The sequence below is a fragment of the Cupressus sempervirens genome, chromosome 3, assembly GCF_028749045.1.
Source record: "Cupressus sempervirens isolate cs-2001-9-10 chromosome 3, ASM2874904v1, whole genome shotgun sequence".
In the NCBI taxonomy this organism is placed as follows: domain Eukaryota; kingdom Viridiplantae; phylum Streptophyta; class Pinopsida; order Cupressales; family Cupressaceae; genus Cupressus; species Cupressus sempervirens.
This window is the reverse complement of record NC_143120.1, coordinates 865956899-865978586: the sequence shown is the minus strand read 5'-3', so window position 1 is coordinate 865978586 and position 21688 is coordinate 865956899. Positions and strand designations below refer to the sequence as shown.

The 21688-nt window shown below is 34.5% G+C and overlaps 1 protein-coding gene across 1 annotated transcript in view; it reads left to right on the top strand.

The window, feature by feature from the left end:
* The first annotated feature begins 817 nt into the window (after window positions 1-817).
* The window catches only part of LOC149569516 (Cystathionine beta-synthase (CBS) protein), a 103392-nt gene continuing 82521 nt past the window's right edge, over window positions 818-21688 (top strand). Inside the window, exons 1-2 of the mRNA XM_089822192.1 lie at window positions 818-1095; window positions 14115-14279. Coding sequence (XP_089678318.1) covers window positions 14117-14279 — 163 coding nt within the window. The 5' untranslated portion in view covers window positions 818-1095; window positions 14115-14116. The remainder of the gene's footprint in view (window positions 1096-14114; window positions 14280-21688) is intronic.

The following is a 21688-nucleotide window of genomic DNA, read 5'->3' as shown; positions in this document are numbered from 1 at the left end:
TCTCCCCAGACCAACTTGTCCCCATTGTTATTTAGGGCCATATAGTTAAGCATAATCATGATAGTGTTAAGATCTTCAGAGATGACGGAAAGGTCTATCCATCCCTGGTCATTCCTATAGTTACTAACTTTCTGCCCAAAATGGTTGATGCAATCATTCATCCATACCTCATAGATGGGGTTGTTCATAAGGGGGCCCTGAATGAGCTAGCTATCGAACCAGAACTGGATATCCTCCCCATTTCCCAGTTTCCAAGAAACTCTAGAATTAGCCAGGTCCCTGACTTTTAAAAAACCATTCCAAATAGCAGATCCTCTTGGGATATCTTCGCTGAAGAGGGTAAACTGTTTAGAGGGTCTCTTACTATACTTGTTTTCCATAATGTCTCTCCATTCCCCTGTACTGCTAAAGATATGCCATATATTAAAATTATATTGTTTGCAAATGTAAATCATTTTTTTTTTTTTTAAATTTTAAATTTTAAATTTAAGTTAGTGCATAAAAACAGAAATAAAGGAAATGTTAATAATATTAGATATAGTAAATTAAATTTTAATGATTTAGTATGGAATTTATAGTTATCTATGAATATTTCTTTAGATAGATTTATTTAAAATATCTACATTAGTAATTATTAAATTTACAAAATTTTTGTATATAACCCAAAATAAAATAAAAAACCAAAAAAACAAAAAATAAACTTAAAAGTTACATTTATCGGCATAACACCATCATTACCGTTGGAATATATTTTATTTTCATTTATAATTGTGAGGAAGAATAAAGCTTTTATCAGGTGTCCTCCTCCGGCACTCCCACTTGGCAGATTGGACATTTGGCATTCGTGGCTTCAACAGGTGGTCAATTTTTTCCTCGTTTCTCGATCAGCTGGATTCTGACGAGAGTAGTCCGTTTGGACGAGAAGGGTATAATTGGCAGACAGTTTCTGAGACCAATGAGGTTTTTGAAAATTAGCTTGTGAACAGTAGCGGCAGCCATTTTTATTTCGAAATTGTCACATTGGTGAAAATAATTTGGGCGATTATCAATTGTCCGACACAAGGTTTCAAAGAAGTCAGCTTCATCAGATTACAGGTTAGCTCCACCCGATACTACTCTGAATCTTTTATATGCATTCTTCTGTTTTTTCTTTAACACTAGACTGAGCCCAAACAGTAAACCCTCCTTAAAAGCAATTTGTGAGCAAAAACGGGGATAAGACTAATGGAATAAAACAGTGAAAATAAAAAGGAAATACCAGTTCCCGGTGAAACAGGAAAAATGTGGTAGAAGCTGACTCCCAAACTTTAGTAGATCAGTTTGAGCTAGTAGGGTCGGAGGCAGACATGATAGACATTGTGTTCAAAACTATAGCAGGATCAGACATTGTTACAACTGGTAGCTCTAAAACAGGTGAAATGTTGTAAATGGATGAAGACTATGCTCGGAATGATTTCTAATTCGTTTAAACTTTTCAGCGAATCTTTTAATGACCTAGTTTCAGTACTCATCCATGTAAACAAGTAGCTCGCAGAGGCCATGCATGCTAGGATACCCCCAATGCAACATTCCAAGCACAGAGGGGAAATGTATGTTAATGCAAAACAATACAAAAGGGATATGAAATGTAGGCAGATCCGAAAAGTAATTATGCAAAAAGGGAAGAATCATAGCCATTCTACCAAAAACAATGTTTAAAACATTAGATTAAGCAGAAATTGAACTTGAGTAAATTGAGCAAAATCAAAATAAAGGAAAAGATGATTGCAACATCTCATGCTACACTGGTTTCCAATAATCTGGACTCTGGAGTTTGAGACTCAAACAGAAGACAAGGTGGAAAATAGGGAAAACACAGCTAGCCCTAGTTCAACACCTTTATTATGGCTCTCAGTTATTTATGCAAGTGTGGTGTCCCCAATAAGAATTGTGAAGAATAACCATCAATTTACTAAACTCTCATCTGTTGTGATGTCTCATTTTCGTTAAGGCACCAATTTCCCTACTTTCTTCTTGTCCTTAATTCTTTATAGAGAACTTATCTTATTTTTCTCCTAAGATAATTTCTCTATGGTCTGCAGAGACCCTCTATAAATTGATTATAATTTATATAATATTATTGTAATTCATTAATTATCTAAATATGATATTATGATTGAATGAACTTGTACAACATGTTAACGACCAAGGAATGCTTATATTGGTAAGTGGGCGTATTGGGGCTTATATGTAAAGGCTTTATTTTGAATAGATTTTTCCTCTGCCAATTATAGATCATTTTAAATGACAATGTTCTATAATAGATGTCAATCTATACTTATGTGCTATGTCTCTCGGTAGTTGCACCCTGCCTTGAGACCTCTTAGTAATATTTTTCTCTATATTTGTCGGTTGACTCTGTATTGGTTGTAAACTATGTTGGCTTTCTGAAGGCTTCCACCCATATTCAAGGATTGTGGTTTTGTAATTCACTAAATGGTAATTGGTGGTTTAAATTATATTTCTTTATCGATTATGTTTGATATTATTGATTTCTGTTGGATATTAGAAGTAACCTGTCCCCTTGTTAAGTTGCTCTTGAAATCAGAACAATGTTCTTATAACGTCATCTGCAGAGACTTATTTTCCTTAAGACCTTTCTCACTATGATAATCTTGATACTATGTACAATTAAATAGTCAACTTGTACTATCCTTCCTTATAATAATAATGGATAATGCTAAGCAAAAGATCTAAGTGATCTTTGTTATGGATTGATTGATTCTAATACCCTCTGGAATGTATATGGTAGAGACTAAAATTTGGAAAACCTTACAGTGGGACTCTAATAGCCACTGGCTAAGTATAATGAATGGATTCTGGCAGATGTTTTAGAGATAGCAGTGTAGGCACTATTTTATAGTTCCCTGTTACTACTGCAGGCAGCTTATATGGGTTGCTACTCCTCTAACAGTCAACCCTGCCGTTGTTTGAGTGCAAGGATAAGTTCTATGATTTAATTCTGCTTGCTGACGACTGGGATGTCAATCTTCTCCTTGGTCGTTTGCCAGTTGATTGTATTATCAAGCGCTGACTGTGATGCTTTTCCTCATATTTATATTTGCCAAGTCACCTTTATTTTTCCTTCGTTCTTCACTCCAATCCATTCCATAGACTTGGACTTCCAATATTCTTGATTTGTTCCCTATATGATAAATATCTGTGATCTCCTTCCATATTTGGTTCAGTACTCTTCTAATTTCTGAGTGTGATAAGTTTCTGATTGTCTATTTCTCCTTATCCATTTATACGATGCTATGGTGGTCTCTTCATAGGCACATCTATTCGCTAATGTGTCTCTGGGTGATAACCACAACCATTTATAATTATTGGATATTTACTTAGTTATTATTTCTTTATCAGTTATATTATTATTATAATATAATATATATATTAATAATTTCTTATTATTTAATCAGTATATATATTTAATATGCAAGTCTAAATGTCTTTTATATATATATAATACATATATATTTATATATTTTTTACTATTTTGTCTATACTATTGATCACGTATTATATCATTACAATATACTATCTTGTCTAATTGTATTTGTTTAAGAATTCATCTATAATATACTATCACTATATATTAATTGATGTAATATTATATTATATTATGTGAATTTGATAAAAATATATATTTAATAATAGATTATGTTATAATATTTTATTTATTTAATTATTATTAATTTGATTATCGTTATTATAATCATTATAGTTATAATTATAATAATAACTATATATATTATTATTTCAGGTATCTAATTTTATATTATTATTATATTGTTACTCTAAAATTTCATTCTAGAAGGGGACATTATAGTTGGGATTGCTTGCCCTCAAGCAATTCAAACTTTTCAATGCGAGTGTTCACATGCAAGGTCGGTATCCAATCAAAGAATCCTGGAATGGTAATGCCAAGTTGAGGTTAGAATAGCAATACATACATGAATATAAACTATCAGCCTGAAAATACATCATATTATTAATTTAAAAACAATTCAAAAAGATAAACTTATCTAATTTTTTGTAGTGCTTTGTTCTCTCGATTTTGCATTTGACGCGCGATGAGTCCTAATGAGTAGACTTAATTTTTTCTCAAATCTTATGGGTACCTTTTCAGTCCACATCTATAATCTTTAGGAGAGACTTTATCTAACTCGAGGTCTCTATGGATATCTTTTAGGACTATCCATCTTATAATCCTTAAGAGATACTTTATCTCATCCCAGGCCTCTATAGATATAATCTTTGTTTGTAGTGGGGTGCCCTAGCGATTCTCCCATAATCACAACATAGTAGGGTGCCCTACTAGCGGTTCTTCCTTGACCACTATTGTGACAAGGAGCCCTCAACGATTCTCCCTTAGCTACTTTTGCAATAGGGTGCCCTTAGCGATTCTCCCTCACTTACAACACAGTAGGGTGCCCTTACAACAATTCTTCCTTAACTGTCGCTATAATGGGGTGCCTTCACAATTCTCCTTTAATTGCAGCTTGGGTCTCTTATGCAATAGGGTGCCCTAGTAGTTCTCCCTTAATCTCAGAGCAATAGGGTGCCTTTGTAGCAGTTCTCTCTAACATGCTACTACAATAGGTTGCCCTAGCGATCCTCCCTTAATTGCAGGTTGGGTCTCTTCTACGATAGGATGCCCTAGCAGTTTTCTCTTAATCACAGAGAAGTAGGGTGCCCTTGTAGCCATTCTCCCTAACACACTATTGCAATAGGGTACCCTTGTAGTTGTTCTCCCTAACACGGTACTGCAATAGGGTACCTTAGTGGTTCTCCCTTAATTGCAGCCTCAAGAAGGTGCTAACAATACGGTGCCTTAGTGGTTCTCCCTGAATTACAATGCAGTAGAATTCCCTTATAACGGTTTTCTTACTACTACTATAATAGGGTGCCCTTGCAGTTCTCCTTTAATTGCCATTCTTTCCTTTATTTATTTTATATCTTTAAACATCTATAATAATAAAAAATGAATTTATACATTACTGATTGCTTAGGTTGTCATTGTGGCTATAGTTGAACATCTACAAAGCTCGATTGCCTTACCCCAACTTATTGGTAATATCTATATACTTATTGATTATAATATGAACTCATCTTACTTCTTGATGTAGATTTGTAATATCATTCATTGATTCAATCTCAAAGAAAGACTTCACATTTCCTTGTCTTGAAATTTTCCCTGCAGGATGGCAAGCTCATGCTCTGATACCACTGTGGTGTCCCCAACAAGGATTGTGAAGAATAACCATCAATTTACTGAACTCTCATCTGTTGTGATATCTTATTTTCGTTAAGGCACCAATTTCCCTACTTTCTTCTTGTTTTTAATTCTATATAGAGAACTTATCTTATTGTTCTCCTAAGATAATTTCTCTATGGTTTGCACAGATCCTCTATAAATCGAGTATAATTTATATCATATTATTGTAATTCATTAATTATCTAAATATGATATTATGATTGAATGAACTTGTACAACAACCAATGAATGCTTATATTGGTAAGTGGGCATATTGGTTACATAGTTATTCTTAAGATCTCTAGGCTTATATATAAATGCTCTATTTTGAATAGATTTTTTCCTTTTGCCAATTATATATCATTTTAAATGACAATGTTCTTTAATAGGTGTCAATCTATACTTATGTGGTATGTCTCTCGGTAGTTGCACCCTACCTTGGAATCTCTTATTAATATATTTCTCTATATTTGTCAGCTGACTCCGCATTGTTTATAAACTATGTTGGCTTTCTAAAGGCTTCCACCCATATTCAAGGATTGTCATTTTCTAATTCACTAAATGGTAATCGGTGGTTTAAATTATATTACTTTATCCATTATGTTCTATATTATTGATTTCTGTTGGATATTAGAAGTGATGTACCATTGTTAAGTTTCTTTTGAATATCAGAACAATGTTCTTATAACATCATCTGCAGAGACTTATTTTCCTTAAGACCTTCCTCACTATTATAATCTTGATACTATGTACAATTAAACAATCAACTTGCAATATCCTTCCTTATAATAATAATGGATAATGCTAAGCAAAAGATCTAAGTGATCTTTGTTATGGATTGATTGATTCTAATACCCTTTGGAATGTATATGGTGGACACTGAAATTTGGAAAACCTTACGGTGAGACTCTAATAGCCACTGGCTTATAGACACTAGATATAGCTGTGTAGGCACTATTTAATAGTTCCCTGTTACTGCTTTGGGCAGCTTAAATGGGTCGCTACTCCTCTAACAGTCAACCCCGTCGTTGTTTGAGTGCAACGATAACTTCTATGACTTGATTCTGTTTGCTGATAAGTAGGATGTCGATCTTCTCCTTGTTCGTTTGCCAGTTGATTGTATTTTTAAGCACCAACTGTGATGCTTTTCCTCACATTTATATTTGCTGAGTCACTTTTATTTTCCTTCATTCTTCACTCCAATCCATTCTGTAGATTTGGACTTCCAATATCCTTGATTTGTTCCCTGTATGATAAATATCTGCAATCTCCTTCCAATTTGATTCAATGCTCTTCTAATTTCTGTCATGATAATTTTCTGATCGTCTATTTCTCCTTCTCCATGCATACAATGCTAGGGTGGTCTCTTCATAGACACATCTGTTCACTAATGTGTCTCTCAGCGATAACCACAACCATTTATAATTATTGGATATTGTTTAGTTATTATTTCTTTATCAATTATATTATTGTTGTTATTATAATAATATAACATATAAATTAATAGTTTTTCAATGTTTAATCAGTATCTTTGTCAAATTTTTAAGTCTAATTGTCTTTTATATATATATATATATATATATAGATTTCTACAGTTTTGTCTGTATTATTGGTGATGTATTATATCATTATAATATACTATCTTGTCTAATTGTATATGTTTAAGCATTCGTTTATAGTATATTATCACTATATACTAATTGATTTAATATTATATTATATTAATTTGATAAAAATAATATATTTAATAATAGATTATGTTATAATATTTTATTATTTAATCATTATTAATTTGATTATCATTATTCTAATAGTAATCATTATAGCTATAATTATAATAACTATTTATTAATATTTTAATTATTTAATATAATATTATTATTATTATTGTAAAATTTCATTCTAGAAGGGGACACTGCAGTAAGTGAGCTAATGATGTTAAAATATGAGAGCGTCGGTTAGTATGGAAAGATGAAATTGATAACTGTGTATGCATGCATGGATGTTGGTTCATCATGTAAACTGATATACATGCATACACACACAATCATATATATGATCTAAATATCTATCCTTTCCATCAAGGATCTGACTGTGCATATTTTGCCAGGTATGAAACCAGCGACTATCTCCTGAAATCGTGCAAATCAATCAAGCATTGTTTAAGTATATATTCATTGCTTTATATATATCGATCTTGACTTGTTATTTAAACAAGCACTAATGTGATTCGTGTTAAAGTTAGTTAACTGCTAACACTTGATTAGGATCGGGGCTTTTGGAAACTATTCACATTGCACCGTCATGCCTCCTTATTTTGATTATACATGACCGCCCTTTCATAGGGCTATATATGTGGATGAAATTACAAGAGATAGGACCATTGTAAATGATAAATAGTTCTATCTCTAATATTCACATTGCGCCGTCATGCCTCCTTATTTTGATTATACATGACCGCCCTTTCATGTGGGTGAAATTGCAAGAGGTAGGACCATCATAAATGATAAATAGTTCTATCTCTACCTTCGAATATTAGAAGAAAGCCAAGTACTACTTTCAGAATTTCATCTAAAATCTGAACATTAAATTAGTATTGTGATTGTTTGATACCTGCAAAATGAGACATTCAGATCAGTATTCTGGAAGTTGAATAAATTGCATTATGCTACTAAGTTTACCTGTACATTTACATGGTATCATAGCCAAGTTAGGAAGACCAAAGGTAAACTAGAGAAATTAGCCTACGTACTTTGATAAAGCACCATCACTCAGACTGACAAATCCAATCAGATTTGAGGATTGCCTTGAGGGTGCCAACAACTTCGTAGCGTAGAAATTAAGAACCATGATGATATTAGATGAGAGCAAAGTAGATTCATATGTAAAAGATAAAAGGACATAACCTGAGGATGAGCCATAAATATCCCAATGGATTGAAAATAACAAGAAAGCTATGAAATTGATTGTGGATTATGTGAGAGACCACATAGTACCCATACTGGCAAAACAACCAATTGCATACCTCATGTTAAAATCTCTAGAGAATACCTTTGAGATAATAATACAGGCAAAACCCTTGCACTTAAAACACAGTTGAATCATATAAGTATGAATAAAGGAGAATCTGTGAATGCCTTCTTCATGAGAATAATAGAATTAAGGGATTATCACACATTGGGTATGAGGTAGAAAGCAAAGAATTATCCCTAATAGCTCTAAGCAAACTACCCAACTCATGAGAATCATTCAAACAAAGCATAAGTGCAAGGTCGAAACTCCCAAAGTTAGACCGCCTAAGGTCCGAAGTTTACAAGAAGAAGCTAGGCGGTTACCAAAAAGAATCAAACAGAAATCCATAAAAGAAGACCTTAATGTACCGAATGCCAAACATCATAAGAAAGGGAAGAAGATGAACTTCAAAAGCAAGAAAGATTTTCATGGAAAGGGCAGGGAAAAGAGATATGCTTCACAAGTCCAATGTTTTAGATGTGATGAATATAGACATTATGCTACCAAATGCCCTGACGAAACAAGCATCTTATGCTAAAGTTAGAAAAAAAAAATATAGAAGAGGACTATCGAAGAGGACTACGCAACTTATGAGAATCATTCAAACAAGGCATAAGTGCAAGGTTAAAACTCCCAAAGTTAGACCGCCTATGGTCCAATTGTCTACATGAAGAAGCTAGGCAGGTGCCAAAAGGAATCAAACAAAAATCCATAAATGAAGACCTTGACGTACCGAATGCCAAACATCATAAGAAAGGGAAGAACTTTAAAAGAAAGAAAAAATTTCATGGAAAGGGCAAGGAAAGAAGAGATGCTTCACAAGTCCAATGTTTTAGATGTAATTAATATGGACATTATGCTACCAAATGCCTCGACAGACTTGGAAAACAAGTGTCCTATGCTAAAGTCAGAAAAACAAATACAGAAGAGGATCCTGAGAAGTTCCTATTCTATTTAGCACTATCAAAGCATGTATCAAATAAAGTTAATACTTGGGTGATTGATAGTGGGTCATCTAGACATATCACCAGATTCTAAGAACACCTAGATACTATGGTTTAACCATTGGAGTGGGACCTGTAACATCAATTTAGAGTCCGACATCACTATTCGACTACAAGATGTACTATTTGTACTAGGTATTAAAAGAAACCTATTAGCTATATCCGCCCTAGAAGATAATGGGTATAGAGTCACTTTCATGAATGAAAAAGTCTTGGCATGGCCAAAGATTGCTACTTTTAAGAAGGCTAAAACAATAGGTATAAGACATGGATACCTATACAAACTCCGCACTGAGTCAAAACAAGCACTCATTCATGAAACCTATGACTCCAACGAAATCTGGCTTAGAAGATTAGGGCATATACACTTTCGAGCCCTAACATCTATGGAAAAATTTGTGACAAGACTTCCCAAACTAAACACAATCCATAATGGGATATGTAAGGGGTGTGCTTTAGTGAAGAACACTAAAGGATCCTTCCAAAATAGTTAAGCAGAACTAAAAATGTTTTGGAATTAGTCCACTCAAAACTTATGTGCACCTATGTCCTCCCATCTAGGGGAGGGTCTCTATATTATGTAATTTTTGTGGATGATTTCTCCAAAAAGACCTAGATCTACTTCTTGAAATGTAAAGAGTCAGAAGAGATTCTTAAGAAATTCAAAGAATTCAAGTGCCTAAAAGAGAAATCATCTGAAAAGAAAGTTGAAACCTTGAGAACTGACAATGAGAAAGAATTCACTTCATAAATCTTTAAAGAGTTTTGTATTAATGCTGGGATTAAGAGGGAGTTCACTGTACCCTATAATCCTTAATAAAATTCAGTGGGTGAGAGGAGAAACAAAACAGTTGTGGAAGCTGCAAAGTCAGTGATGTATGACCAAAATCTGGATGCTTCGTTTTGGGTAGAACCTTCAGGAACAACTGTCTACATTCAAAATAGATGTCCTCACTCACATCTTTATAATAAAACACCAGAAGAGGCCTTTACTAGGATAAAACCTGATATAAGCCATCTTAACACATTTGGGTGTCCTGTATACATACATGTAAAGAGAAAAGGACATAATTAGAACTTGCTGGGAGAAACCCTACTTCTTTTGATTACTAATGGTAGTCTAGGGAAAAATTAAGGTATATATAATATCAATATGGGGACATTATAGTTATAGTTGATACTCTTGAGGGAAAATAAGAAAACGTTTGATATATATTCGTACACGAGCTCGTTCATGCATTCTTATGCATATCTTTGAAAATATTGATTTTTTTTCTTTTATTAAGGCTTGTGCCAATACTCATTTCTTATCATCGATAGACCTTTAAAATTCTCTTATTGGCACTGGCAACTTTTTTTTAAGCATATCTATTTGCAAGATTGTTTGTATACACACAACTTTGGATTTCATAAAGTTTTTGATTATTACTGCCCATAGATTACCCTATTAAATTTTTAAAAAATTCCCAGCCTTTGTATTGACATGTATTTGTATCTTGGCGTGTGGACATATACTAGGTCATTTTTTTGCACTATTTCTTTTTCAAAAATTTCCTTGCTCAAGCACTTGTCACCACTTAGGCACAGGCTTGGTCATCGGGGCAAAATATTTCTTTGGTTTAAAGATAAAAATGCAACTGAGTAAATGGTGTGTACGAAGGCATAGGCATGCACCTAAGTACTATGAATTCTCTTTTGCCCTTCACTTTATTCTAGGAGCATTTGATCCTCCATTTGAACACCTTCACACATGTTTGCACATTTTTCCCACACACTTGGAAGATTCTTATATGTCCTTAGATGTGTGAATTGAGCTCCTTTGAAGTGGCACTTTCCTCCTTTAAAGGGTATATTCTTTAATAGTAAAAGACAAGGGAAATTTTTTGTTCTTGTATGTAGCTTCTAGCAAGTTGCATTTGTATGAGCATTAACGTTAGAATGAGGACAATTTTTGGCATATTTTATCTACCTCAAGGTAGTGAGTATGTGCACATCTTGCCTCAATGTCCATTTGCTTAGAGATCAATACAATCCTTCAAAAGTAACTATGAAAAGGTCTTACTCTTTATTTTATCAACACTATTTGTATATGTTCTTCCATTTAGACTGCCCTTCTACAAAATTCATTAGTGTTTCATGCTTTGTGCATCTTTTTTTTTAGTACTTGCAGTTCCATACATTTTTCCTCTTTATTACAAATTGGGAAATTATTTCCTAATAGGTTTCTTAAGCCATTAAATAACATGAGCTTGTTTTCTCAAAACCATTGAACAAGAGTTTTCCAAATAAGTTAAACGCATGCTTCACCAACATTAATCCAGCAATGAAATTTCTTTCTTGAAAGTAACGAAATGAATACTAAGTAGACCTTCAACTAACCTGACTAGTCAAGCATTTTTTAATATTTATCTCCGTTGAAGAGAGGAATCTCAATCTTTGTCTCAACTTGAATAGAATTTTCTGTTTTAATACTTGCAATTCCATACATGTTTCCTCTTTATTACAAATTGGGAAGTTATTTTCTAATAAGTTTCTTAAAGCCAAGTAACCTAGAGCTTGTTTTCTCCGAGCTATTGAATACAAGGGTTTTTTTCAAATAAGTTAAAAGCATTCTTTGCCAACATTGATCTTGCAATGGAATTTCTCTCTTGAAAGTAAGAAAATGAATACTAAAATAGACCTTCAACTAAGCTGACTGGTCAAGCATTTTCGCATTCATATCTCCTTTGAGGAGGGGAATCTCAATCTCTGTTTCAATTTGAATAGAAGTTTCTTTGGTAGATTTGAATCACCCTGGAATTCTTCCTTGCCTTTGGAGGTGAATTTTCCTTTGCTCTTGGCATTTTTGAAGGAGCTTAGCCTCTTTATGTCCACAATCAATTTCTAGTTTGTCTCCCTTGATTGGGATATACTTGCAACATCAATTTCTATCTTGAGGAACTTTGCTTCTTTACCAAGAAATTTTGTATCTCATTTTGTTCTTCTTAGTTCTTATTCCAACTACAGAATTTAATCTCTCTTTCACAAAGGCATCAAATCTTCTCCATTTGCTCTTGCGTTGGGCATAAACTCTCAAAATCACTTAGAACAATTTCCTCAAGGAAATATCTTATCTTGCTTCACAACATAAGATGGTTAGACCAGAGAATAGTAATCAACATTCATACTCAAGTCAAGGAAACAAGAATTTTGATTTGAGGCAATTTAAAAAATTGATTTGAAAGAAGAATATGAGCAAATGAAAACAATTGAATACATAAAGAACACATTGCAGAACACAAACATAGGAATGAAACACTAGCAGAAACAAGGAAAGTAAGCCTTCTATCCTATATCTGTAATGAGAAATACAAGGGGCCTATTGATCATCAGGGTTGGGTTACTAACACGGATTTAAGATTAAAAATGATCTTTTTTCCTGAGTTTTTATGGGGGACACATGGATGTCTTAGCTGCAGTTAGGAGATGCAAGGGAATATATTGAGCCACATGGGAATGTGCCATCATCTCCAAGACATGTCCATTACAGTGGGAGGCCTCAAAAAGCTTCCTCATTGAGGTAGATGCCATGGAAATTTCATTGGATGTTTGATGGTCTAGGGATGTTCCCCAAAATCTTATGTCCTAGAAACATTGTCATCTTAGAAACACCTAGTTTTTGAGATGACGAGTCCTTATGGAACATTTGATGTTTTTCAAGTTCCTAGTTATTTTTCAATTTAGCCTAACAAGTTTGTAGCACTACATCTCACTAAAATTACATTTTTTTGGTTCAAGGTTCATTGACATTGCATTTCTATCTCATTTCTTCATCATTCGCTTATTTTTATTTGCTATTTGCCAAATATTCTATGGAGCACTCTTCATGTAACATTCAACCTTCATATGTTTTTTTTTTCTTAACTGAGGGCAGTTACTGCACAAGAAATATATATTGGAAGATTTGATTTGGACTTGCAACATATATTTGAATCCTGTATTAACCTGTGCCAATTCTCAAAGTTACCTATTTTATATTGTTTCCTAACAGGAGCATGAGTGGAAATGCTTTAAATCTGTGGACTTCTAGATTGAGGTACATCAAATAAGAGAAATTAGATGTTACAAATGAACCCATACACTGTAAAAGATGGCATGCCTAATTCCAATATCAATTGATGATCAAATTTTTTAATGTTAGGATTTGTTGACCCTTATCACAGTCTCCTATGATATTGTGATATGTTTTCATGTGACACTTATTTTTTTACATCCATGTATGTAAAGAGGAGCCCAATATTTGTTGAGGGTAGTTAATTAATAGCCAGTCCACCAACAATGATTTTAATAACATTAGTTTAGAAGACGATTACAACATTAGCCTTAGATATGAATATTTTAATCATTGAAGATCATGGTTAACCAATAAAGCTTTATGTATCAATCTCATAAAGCTCTTGTGTTGTGTTGAAGCAATATATACCTTCTTTATCTGTGTTCTGATTATGTTGTTATACCATAATGCATCTCATTATTATCAATACATATGATTTAAAAGTATTAAATTAGTTGATATTGCATGAATATTACATTAATGTGTTTTTACATTGTACTTAGTGATGGCAGTCTCTTACAATGTTTGAACTTTGGATACTTATATTTGAACTTTGGATATATATAAACCTCGATTTTTTTCTTGATGATTATACCATCTCAAATCGTTTACCATAATATCTCATTATTTGCATTACATATGACTAAAGGATTTTTATTTAATTGATCTCTCATACATAGTAATTTATGGGCTTTTTTGTTGTACCTAGAGATGGCTGTTACTATTTTAAAAGACAAAGGAATCCTTTCAGATCAAGTATATTTTGAGACTGTCCAGGCTAGAAAAAGATTACCAGTTTCCTTGCAAGAAACATTAAACAAAGCATTTGCAAAGATACCGGTGTCTTTCTTTCCTGAAGTTTCCAGAGGCAAAGGTAAGAGATTTGTAGACAATGATATATTTTGGCTGAAGCAAATTTTTTATATTGCATAAGTTTGTTGCCTCATGTTTCTGTTTAAGCTGCACTCTTGTTTGTGTATACAAAATTTATGACTTTTGTTTAAAATAGGGTTGTTCAAATTAATCATTGAGGGATGGAAGTTGTTTTGTCACATTTTTCCAATGTTCTTAAAATCATACAACTTATCAATAGTTGGTGATAGAGACCAATGTTTGGGAGGGGCAGTCTAGTAACTATTGATCTCATGTTCCAACACTCGCTTAGGAGGTATGCCTTTGAAATCTTTGATAAGTTCCTTGAAAATTTCCAAAAATTCCTCATCTTATGTTTGTTCTTCATTGTTAAATGCTGAAAGAATCCTTGAATTCAACTACCTTATTATCTTATATTGAACTACCTCATTATCTTGTTTTCCTTTATAAAGAAGCAAAGCAAACATCCAATGAGCATTAGTTTTTGTATTGATTAATAGTTACTTTCATTTGTGTTTATGGTGTATCTCTCCCCAACTTTGACCAAAGTGTATTCATTAGTTTTAGGAATTAATCTTTACTTTGCCTTAGTCTTAGGAATTTCCTCATTTTGTCTCTTGCAGGATATTTCAAGGAATCCATACTAGATGTTTCTCCTTTAATGAGTTCTCGCAACTAATCATTCTTTATTCCAAATATATTTGGAATATTAGTTTTCCTCCTTATGAGGTGACATATTGCACTCACATAGGCTGCTAGATGGCATGTTTGGACTTGGGAGTTATTTGTGACTCCCTCTCTTCACCTCTATAATGAGGCACCTCTCTCTTTTTCTCCTAGTTGTAGTAGTATTTTGTATGATTGTTTTCCCTCTTTTTATCATTATAGTTTCTCAAGGCTTTTACCATCTACAAAATAAAGTTTTTTTTCGTTGTTCTTCCCCCTTTCAATTTTTGTGTCTCCTTGGATCTTGGTGTGCACGCTCTTCATTTGGGTTTCATTAATGGCAACATTTACTTTCAAGTGATAGCTCTTGATTAGTTAATTTCAGATTTTCCATGTTATTATTCTTTCAGTTAGCTTGTCTTAGCAAGATAAGAAATTTATGGGATTGTCAATGGCTAGTCCATGAATATGAGGAGTAACTTCTACCCCAAGCCTGTTAATGCAATGCTTGTTTTTATGAGATAACTTTGCACTGTTTGGTGCCCTCTAACCCAACTCAATTGGTTAGTAGAGTGTCATTGGGTTAAATATTAATAGAATTACTTAAAAGTTTCTCTTCAAAAAATAGACTATTGGCACACTCTTCATTTGGGTTTCATTAATGGCAACATTTACTTTCAAGCGATAGCTCTTGATTAATTAATTTTGGATTTTCCATATTATTCTTTCAGTTAGCTTGTCTTAGTGCAAGATAATAAATTAATGGGATTGTCAAACGCTACTTTATGAATATGAAGAGTAACATCTACCCCAAGCCTATCAATGCAATTCTTGTTTTTATGAGATAACTTTGCACTGTTTGGTGCCCTCTAACCCAATCCAATTGGTTAGTATACTGTCCTCGGTTAAGATATTAATAGAATTACTTAAAAAGTTCTCTTCAAAAAATAGACTATTGGCCGCTCCGTCACCAATACAGGATATAATAATGGCTAAGCTTTGTTTCCCTTTTTGTTAAATATATAATCTAGAATAAAAATATAGATCCTGGAAATAAAAGTATATAATCCTTATATATGTATGTATGTATTTATTTAGGCTTAATGGACTTTTTAAGAGGGATAAATAGGTTTAGGGTTTCAATCTTGTTATAACAAGCCTTACAAACCCAAAAATTTCTCTTTCATTTTTTAGTGTTGAACACCAATTGGATAAGTTTATTGCTGATGAAATTTTGAATATTGTCATGATGTCATTTACAATGCCTTGGAGCAAAATCCATTACAAAAATTGAAGATTACAAATGTGAAAAGCCTTAACCTTCAACATGAGATTATAAGAATGGAATAGCTTGTTGGATGGTCTGTTTTGTGTCATAGACATGGAACAATTTGCTGTTTGTGAACAATTGGAAGACAGAAGCAAAATAGCTTCCCCTTAAGTGATGCATTGATGGGGATTTTAGGCACACCACCAACACAAAATAGGAGTCCACTAAGGGTGAGTCATATTCTCTCTTGAACATGGATAAAGGTTTACTAAACTTTCAGCAAATACAAATCTCTCTCTCTCTCTCTCCAAGGTTTACTAATCTAAACCTCACTTCCTAGAAATAAACTGAAAAAGGATAAAGGTTTAGAAAGGTTTATTCCTATCTTATCCAGTTCCGAACTGGATAGCTTAACCAGATGGACTCAACCACACATAACTAGTGCTATCTTCTGGGGTTATAAAATTATTTTCTTATCATTAAGCATTTGTTACACTCATATGCATGCAAAAATAACAAACAACTTAACAATTGAACTAGGTCTCATAAATAAGTTCATACTAACCATGCACTGTGGCCCACATCAGCAAGCCACAAATAATATGAATATGAGAAATGCAACACATTGAAACAAAATATTATCCATTAATTTAACTAAAACTAAACTGGAATAAAAATATTTTCTTATCATTAAGCATTTGTTACACTTATATGCATAACCAGTGCTATCTTCTGGGGTTATAAAAAGATTTTCTTATCATTAAGCATTTGTTACACTCATATGCATGCAAAAATAACAAACAACTTAGCAATTGAACTAGATCTCATAAATAAGTTCATACTAACCATGCACTGTGGTCCACATCAGCAAACCGCAAATAATATGAATATGAGAAACACAACACATTCAAACAAAATATTATCCATTCATTTAACTAAAACTAAACTGGAATAAATTTGAAGGTAGAACTACACAACTCTCACAAAAGACACAACTTATCACCAAACTAGTGAGAAGTCTGCATTCATTTTGGCAGTATAACAACTACAATTCTCAAAACCCTTCTTATTATATAGTTTTGACTTTTCAAATCAATGGCCAGGATTAGTCCTCTCCAAGGGGCCAAGATTAACCTTCTAGAAGCCTTTTTGGATTAAAAAATATTACCCTACGCCTACCATATTGATGTAGGATTATCCTTGGGCTGTTAGCAATCTTGCATCACCCAAAAAGATATTTGTTGTTTTCTGTTTACAGCTACCTGTCTGACAGTTTCATTTGGCAAACACTCGTTTGTCTTTTCTAGATTCCACGAGCTTGGCTTCATACTGTGGATATATCATGGAACATTGTCCTAAGTGCGCAAGCTTTAATGTGACAACTGCTGAAGTTATGCTTCATCCTCTTGGGTGCTGATTTCCTATGTTGTTCTTCATATGATGCCTGGTAATTAATTCAACGAGGTTCTTTATTTAAGAGTTAGCTTATGCTCTCTTGGATCTAGGCAGTTGGTTGACATGTGGACCTATACCTGAGGCTGCATAATGTTATCTCATATATTATGTATTTAGTCATGAATTATTTGATGGTTAGTTCTAGTGCGGGAGTTCATTGCCCGATTCAACAAGTTGATCGATCACATCCCAGCTGCTAGCAGACCGACTCCAGATAATTAGAAGACATTCTTTATAAGCTTTATGCCTCCTGATATAAGTTTCGATTTGAGGAGAGTGCATGTAGCAGATTTGCAAGCTGCTCAAAACATGGCAATTGAGCTTGGGCATAACCTTATAGCTTCTGGTAAATGGAAGCGTGAAGTGCAAATGAGAGCATCTACCAGTAACACTGGCATTACCAGCAATGCCGAAGCAATGCTGCAGAAATTATCAAATGAAGTCATTGCATTAAAGAGACAGATTGCCAAACCTAGTCCCTTGTTTCAGCAACCTTACCAGGATATATTGAGAAAGAACCATGAGGGGAAAGTATTACAATTGCTACTTGCTCAGCAGAGGCTAGCCATAGAAGCCCTTCCTAAGAAAGGGAATATGTGCATCTTTCACCTTACCATAGACCACGACGGACACTCATGTCTTGAGATGACAAGATTCATGCAAATGAGCACCACAAAGGAGTTGTCTGTGGAATTCCCTGAAAGCGAAGATGATTCTACTTCAGATGGCGACTCTGGAAATTATTATCTAGAGTAAGAGTTAGATTTGGAAAGAGGTGACTGCTTTGCCACCCTATATAGAACGCAAATGACTGTGATGACGAGAAGCCAGATAAAAAAGGCTTCGTCTCCTCTACACCTGTTCGAAATAATGCCACTACAACTACTCTAGCCAAAGCTAGCAACCTTGTTCCCTCAACTTCGCAGAAAGAGCAAAGTGGTAAGTCAAATAACTCATTTGATATTGTGCAATATTGTAAGGATGCTCGAATACAGATAACATCTCTAGATTATCTTAAATATAATCCCTCTTATTTGCAAAGGCTAATAGATCATTGTAAGGGGAGTAACAATAGTGCTAATGTCAATGCCAGTGTGAGTTCGCTTCCAAGAAGAAGAATTCTTTGTCCTAGCTACCTCCCTAGGCCAAAAACCCAACCCCTTCTATGTATCCTTATTCATTAATGACCATAAGCTAAGTCATTGTATTATAGACTTAGGAGCCTCAGATGATGTCATGCCTGCCATTGTTGCCCAAGCTTTAGGCTTACCGTTAACCAAGACATTTGGACGGTATTATTCTATGGATGCTAAGCGAGTTCCCCTTGTAGGACAAATCAAGGATGCATAGGTAGCTTTGGTAGCACACCTTGCAAAAAGACTGAAATTCACTATCCTAGTAGCAAACATTTCGGCTAGCTATGGCATGCTGTTGAGCCGAAGTTTCTGTAGGGACATGGGAGGAGAAATTAAGCTTCATTGGTCATTGGTCGCATGCAATTATTCCAATAGGAAATAAGAATGTCAAGCTTGAGCCAGAGGAGAAGGAGAAGTTCACTGTCATGAAATTTGACGACCCTAGGGCTTAGATCCTTTATCAAGAAATAGAATTTGGCAACTATATGTTATCCACTGACACAGATTTCATTGAAGAAAAACAAGAGCCCCCTGATGATGACTAGATGTGGATGTTAGAGCTCGATGGAAGTTGTGCGTTTGCAAGTTCTGGAGCAGGTGTGGTGTTGGTGTCCCTCGGAGGAAAATTGATACATCTTGCGTATAATTTGGGAGTTAAAAAACACAAACAACACTACCGAGTATGAAACCCTTCTCCTAGGTATAGCTACAGCTAAATAGAGAGGAGTAAAGACTCTTAGAGCTCAAGGTGATGCTGAGCTGATCATTAAGAAAGTTTGGAATCAATATACTGTGAAGAGTCACTGATTGCGGAATCATAGAAACAGCGTATGGGACGAGTTAGAAGGTTTTGATGCCTTCTCAATTGTGGCAATTCATAGAGAACAGAATGCACGTGCTGATTCATTGGAAGTCTTGACGTCCTTGCTTCTACCACATCCTGACTTTGGAGATCAAACTTACAAGGTGGAAGTCTTGTTCCAACCCAATGTTCTTGACAATGTGGAGTCATGGCAAGTATTTGAAGATGACAAAAAGATCCAACACTTTCTAGAAGGATATGATGCATTTGAAGGGTTGTATTTCGAAGGAAGCAAAAATCCTTGTCATGACCTGTCACCTGATAGCAAGAAGGAGCTCGAACTAGGCATTGTCCAGTTAAAAGGTAACAAGATTCCTCCCCACCTGGTTTCACTTGAAAAGCTTTTCAACAGGCACGATGCATATGTTAGGAGAGAAAGGGATAGGAAGGGAGGAAGTACTGGTGAGTATGATGGACTAAACATAGGAATTGAACTTAGCCCGAAGATGATTAATATCGAGAAATGTTGTACTAAGGAAGAAAGGGTAGAAATGAAGAAGTTTCTCATAAGTTACCAAGAAGTATTCAGTTGGGGATATGAGGATTTAAAGAGCTTCATGGATGGGAATTTCAAACATAAGATTCCCCTTAAGCCTGATGCAGTACCCTTTTGATAAAAACAAAGAAAGTATAATCCCATTATTGAAGGTGCCATCTTTAGAGAGATACACAAGATGCCCAAGGCCTAGATTATCTACCCAATCCATTGTTCAACATGGATTGCTAACATAGTCCTTGTTAGGAAGAAGAATAGAGAGATAAGGATTTGTGTGGATTTCAAAAACCTCAATCAAGCATCATTCAAGGACAATTATGCCCTCCCTAATATGGATCACCTCTTGCAGACTTTGGTGGGCTTTGAAATGATGTCAATGCTTGGATGGTTTCTCAGGTTTCAATCAGATTCAAGTAGATGAAGCTAACCAGCATAAGACAATATTTACCACTTCATGGGGAACATTTGCCTACAACAGAATGCCCTTCGGATTAATCAACACAAGAACAACGTTTCAGCGAGCCATGAACTTGTCATTTGGAGAACTAAAGGACTATATTGTAATCTACTTGGACGACCTCACCGTCTTCTCAAAGAAGAGAAAAGATCATCTAAAGGATTTGGAGGTATTGCAGAGGTGCCGAGAGCATGGAATCTTGCTAAACTTGAAGAAGTCAAACTGAAGGCAAACTATTTGGACATATAGTGTCACAAGAAGGCATCAAAATTGATCCAGAAAGAGTGATAAAACTAACCTTCCATTGAGCAAGACAAGAGTCAAATCCTTCTTTAGTCAGGTGAATTTCTTGAGATGGTTTGTCCTTGATTTCTCTGAGATAACTAAATGCATAGTAGACATGATGAAGGGTAGCCAGAGTTTTAGATGGAGTGATTCTAGAAGGCATTTAAAGATATAAAGTTTGCTATTGCAAAAGCTCCTGTTTTGGTTCACTTGGATTATAATAAGGAGTTCAACATCTACTGTTATGCCTCAACACATATGCTACCAGCCATCTTGATGCAAGAGAACAAAGAGGGAGTTCAGGTGTCCATTGCCTTCATGAGCGTCCCACTTAAAGACCATGAGCTCAAATACTCTCAGATGGAGAGGTACGCCTATCCAATTGTAAGAGCATTGAAGAATTTTCGTTTTTACATATTGCATTCTCATTCCGTAGTGCACGTCCCAAATTTTGCCATAAAGAGCATACTTACTTAGCAAGATATTGGATGCAATACTCGAGGAGCTTGGATGGCTAAGGTGCAGGAGTACGAAATAGATATCAAGCCCACCAAGCTTGTTCACAGGACTGGTCTATGCAAAGCAATGGTGGAAAATCGAGAAGAAAGTGATACATAGGAGATCTCGAAAGTACTGATGGTAAGTAAGTCTACAGGACCCTTGGTTTTCCAATATCGTGTATTTCTTAACATATTGTGAATGTCCTGAAGGCCTTACTGCTAACAAAGGAGAGATATCAAGACAAAGGCAACCAAGGATGTCATCTCTGATGATGTTTTATAT